Here is a 4,244-nt window from a genome sequence, read left to right as displayed (position 1 = left end):
GTAAAAGTATTAAGGTTTATAAATAAATATAAGTAGATTGGGATATAAAAAATTGACTACAGAAAGATCGTTGTGTATGTTAAATGAATTGTATACAAATGAAAATTTATTAATCTTATTTTTAAATTTGGATGATTTCACACCAGTAAGTTCATTGAGCATTGAGTTCCAAAATTTCAATGCTCGTCTGACAAACGTATTTTGGTTCTGTGTTTTGTATAGTTTTGAAATGGAAATTTGATGATCTCTTCTTTGAGGAGTATCATCATTTGGTACACAGAACATTTTTCCAATTTCACTGTCAATGTTTTTGAAAAAACTTTGTGCATAATACAAAGCAATCTTCGTTTGTACATATAGGGCATACTCATCCAACCAGCTTCTTTTAACAAGTCCTCATCTGTTAGGTTGCTGTCAAGTTGATAAATTTTCCTAGCAGCCTTAGCGTGGAGCTCGTCAAGCTGCTACTCCAGCATGCAGGAATAGTGTCAGGACCTCAGGCAACCTAGTCTAGATGGCTTGGGTTTAAGGGTGTGGTTGTGTATCAGATTAGCTAGCTAGGAATTGGATTATTTATCAGTTAGGCTCAGGATTTGAGCTCGAAAAAACAAGCACTCTTTTGTGATTTTCTCTAAATTTAGTCTTTTCCGTAGAGTTTGTAAAATAATGAGGCGTTATAGTGGGCATCAACCTTGATTCCTGTACAGGCGACCAAGGTTCGATTCCCACTCACAACGGTTCACTTGGCAAGTGAACAAACCGTCGCCCGGGTCAACCCATGCCATTTGAGGGGAATTGGGTAGTCAATTCAAGGTGCTGACGGGATGCTTACTCAAAAGCATCTATAGTTGCAAGAATGGGCTTCCAGAGCCTCCTGTAACTCAACCATAGTAGATAGATAATAGATAATAGATAATAATTAGCTGTCAGAAACACACTGTGACTTTCCTGAGTGTTGGTTTTCTCAGTGTTTCTCATTGTGGAAATTTTGCATTTTCGGTTCAAATCCCACCACCGGTGTTGATCTTTCAGAAAATCATTCAAACTGTTCAAAAACATAGAAAAACTACAAACAAGAGACTGAAGAGTAGAGTATAAAATTAGTCCAGACGTGTCTTTCGCCATTTTGAAGAAGCCACAACCGTTTGTGAGTAAATGCTTCTTCTCCTCTGATAAAAATAAACATATATATATAGTATGAAAAAATAAAATGTTTTCTCCTGTCAGAACTACAAACAACAAAGAGTGTGTAAGTCCACGCACACACACAGACAAGAATTTGTAACGTTGATTGATGAATTGATATTGAGGTTCAAGTTCAAACTAAGAAATAAAATGAATGAAAATTCCTAAGTTTCTAATTAACAAAATAAATTGAGCCTTGAATTATAAATGTATTTGACAAGTAGAGCCTAACTTAACTTAACCTAAGGCCTGAACAGTCACTATGCAAAAAGAAACAAAGAAAACAGAAAAAGTGCAAACAAGAAACAAGAAAACCTACCAGCTGGCCAAGAATGTGTGCTGGAAATGTGAGCCAGTGAAAATACAAAGTTGAAATTGAAGTTAAATTCTGATTATTGTCATTTGTCATTAGTCATATTGATGTTGACTCTCTCATAGTCAACTTGTGACTGAGTAGCGAGTGAGAAAAAGTTGGCCTTTTTATAATAAATTTGATACAAAAAAACTAGTTTGACAAGATAAAAACAATGAATATATAACACTCTTGAGAAATCAAATGATAATTAAATAAAATGCGTGTGAAATAATTAATTACTAGATAATGACTAAATGACAAAATGATAATAACTGACAAAGTGTTTGAAATAATTGATAACATAGATAAATGACTTTAAACATAGAACAAAACAAACGACGCATGAAACACGAGAATGCACAAGAGAGAAAAGACGCTGGGGACAAAAAGACACTGACAAAAACAAGACACTGAAAATTGAACTATAAAATATTTTTGCTTTTTTAAATATACTAAAAATTTGATGAATCACATTACACTCCCACCAAAAAGCAAACATTTACCATAATTTACGAATTCATTTACGAATCAAATCAACATATAAAGCCATTTCACCCAACTCTTTCATCATATCACAATCGTCCACGTGATGAATAACGACCAATGATCGAACAGCTCGTTTTGTTTCTCGAAATACGCTTTCATTTTCGTTACGATATCGAATGATGGCCTTACGTGCCACCCCATCACGACCGAATTCGAGACTCTTGACGATTCCATAGGTGTACGAGTTTGACAGAACTGATTCGTTTTTGGTGAACAAGATGATATCGCCAACGTTGATTTTGTCTGATGTAAACCATTTTTGCTGGTGCATGAGTTTTGGCACATGGACGAGAAGCCAAACTTCAAACCAGGCATTGAAGATGAATTGGTTCTCCTTGATGATATTTGATGGGTTGGTAGATGATAGAATGCCAATGGGGCAACGATTATTGTTTCGTCCCAATAGTAAACGATTCGGCGTTATCAAGTCGAGACATTCGAAGTCTCCCACAATGTTACCAACAGCCAAGGGCAAGTTGTTAATTTGATTGCCAATAGATGATGATAACGTTTCCCACTGAAGGATTGAAAGACGTTGGTTGTGAGCAGATTTTTCGATTGAACTGTTGATTTCACGAATTTTTCGTTCTACTTTTCCATGCATTGAGTGGCCTTGAACTGGACATAATTCGAACTCAACACGTGCTTGTTTCATCAATTTGGATTTGATATCAATGAAATCAAGTTGCATTTCTTTGCAGGCTTTGATGAGTTGACCTCCTTCGTCACAAAGAAGTCGTTTCGGGTAACCGTGGTCACAGGAGAAGCGATTGAAAGCAAGGATGAATGATGTCGTTCCATAATCGTCCATAACCTTGATTTTGACAGCTGATGTAGAGCAACAGCAGAAGACAGCCAACCATATTTTAACTGTCTTTCGTTTGTGATGTGGTGTGTAGCATTGAAACGGTCCAGATAGGTCGACTTGGGTGTAGAAGAATGCTGGAGCTATGGTGATATTGCATCTGGAGATTGGACCCATAGCCATGTCGATGGTTCGTTTGCCAAAAACTTGCAACGTTGACACGAACTTTTGATGGATTTGATAAGAATTCGACCTTCAAGGATGTAAACTTTCTTGAGGACATAGCGAAGTGTGGACTCTATCCCAGCATGACTGACTTCTGGATGATTCCAATGTGTGTCGAGGATGATACTATATGCAATTGGTGATCTTCTGTCTATAACTGGTACACAAAAGGATGTCGAAGATAAATCTTTCATTGATTTGGTGAAACGTCCAACTATGGATACTTGATCATCGGCGAGGATTCGACCAGTGTACACCAAGATTCCATTGTCGTTGAGTCTGGTGATATTTTCATATTTTAATTTTGGAAGGAATTGAATTATCTCTTGTGATGCTTTCCTGTAGAAATACGTCTCGGCAGCTTTGATCTCGTCATCGTTAATGAGAATGGTTGAATGTTTCATCATGGTGAGTTGGGAGCGAGATTTATCTTTTTTACGTTTGAGTAGAGTGTAAATATACTTGAAGACGATTGCCATGATACGAATAACTGTAGAAAACTTGTGTTGATTTGGGTTCAGAAGGTATTGAGAGAATTTATACCTTTCAGATGTTTCTTTGAATGATAAGATGTGATAACTTTGAACGATAGTATGTTCCTTGTTGATTTCAACCATCTGTTTGTTGGAGATCGTAACTTCAGATGCTGATTGGATGGGAAATGATGACTGTGATTGCTTCATCCACTGATGTCCATTGATCCAATTAGATGATTGGTCGATATCCTGGAATGTGGCTCCTCTTCTGGTGCCAAGGTCTGCAAGGTTTTGATCTGTTGGAACGTAGTACCAATCTTTCTTGTCCGAGAAACGAAGGATTTCTAAGACGCGACTTCGAACCCACTTTTTCAAAGGTTTGTCGTCATTGCTTATCCAGTACATTGCAATTTGGCTATCGGTCAGCTTGATAGAGGAATCATGAAGACTTTTCAATGATCGTTTAACGACGATTCGCTTGTGTGAGTGTTTACAAGAGCAGCAAATAATTCTGCCCGAGGTAGAGTGTAATCTTTTGGTACGACTTTAGTTCTGGCGAAAATGAGTTGTGATGAAATTCCCCATGAGGTCGAGGAAAACGAGCGTAAATTGCAGTGCAGATGAGTGATTGAGATGCATCCCCAAAATCTAC

The 4,244-nt window shown here is 37.3% G+C and overlaps 2 protein-coding genes across 2 annotated transcripts; both read right to left on the bottom strand.

Annotated features, from left to right (window-relative positions):
- Positions 1-2,057: 2,057 nt before the first annotated feature.
- On the bottom strand, positions 2,058-2,897 carry LOC136802677 (uncharacterized). The gene has a single exon (XM_067059436.1). It carries the CDS (start codon positions 2,895-2,897, stop codon positions 2,058-2,060), a length of 840 nt encoding a protein of 279 aa, XP_066915537.1.
- A 137-nt stretch (positions 2,898-3,034) lies between these two features.
- On the bottom strand, positions 3,035-3,997 carry LOC136802676 (uncharacterized). Its single transcript, XM_067059435.1, has one exon. It carries the CDS (start codon positions 3,995-3,997, stop codon positions 3,035-3,037), a length of 963 nt encoding a protein of 320 aa, XP_066915536.1.
- Positions 3,998-4,244: the final 247 nt, after the last annotated feature.

The sequence above is a fragment of the Clytia hemisphaerica genome, unplaced genomic scaffold (assembly GCF_902728285.1).
Source record: "Clytia hemisphaerica strain Z4C2 unplaced genomic scaffold, Clytia hemisphaerica genome assembly, whole genome shotgun sequence".
Lineage (NCBI taxonomy): Eukaryota > Metazoa > Cnidaria > Hydrozoa > Leptothecata > Clytiidae > Clytia > Clytia hemisphaerica.
The sequence above is the reverse complement of the archived record's forward strand: the minus strand, read 5'-3'. Positions and strand labels throughout refer to the sequence as shown.

What these genes read in the sequence shown, in the direction of transcription:
- LOC136802677 (XM_067059436.1), bottom strand. Translation starts at nt 2,897, where the DNA reads ATGGACGATTATGGAACGACATCATTCATCCTTGCTTTCAATCGCTTC.
- LOC136802676 (XM_067059435.1), bottom strand. Translation starts at nt 3,997, where the DNA reads ATGTACTGGATAAGCAATGACGACAAACCTTTGAAAAAGTGGGTTCGA.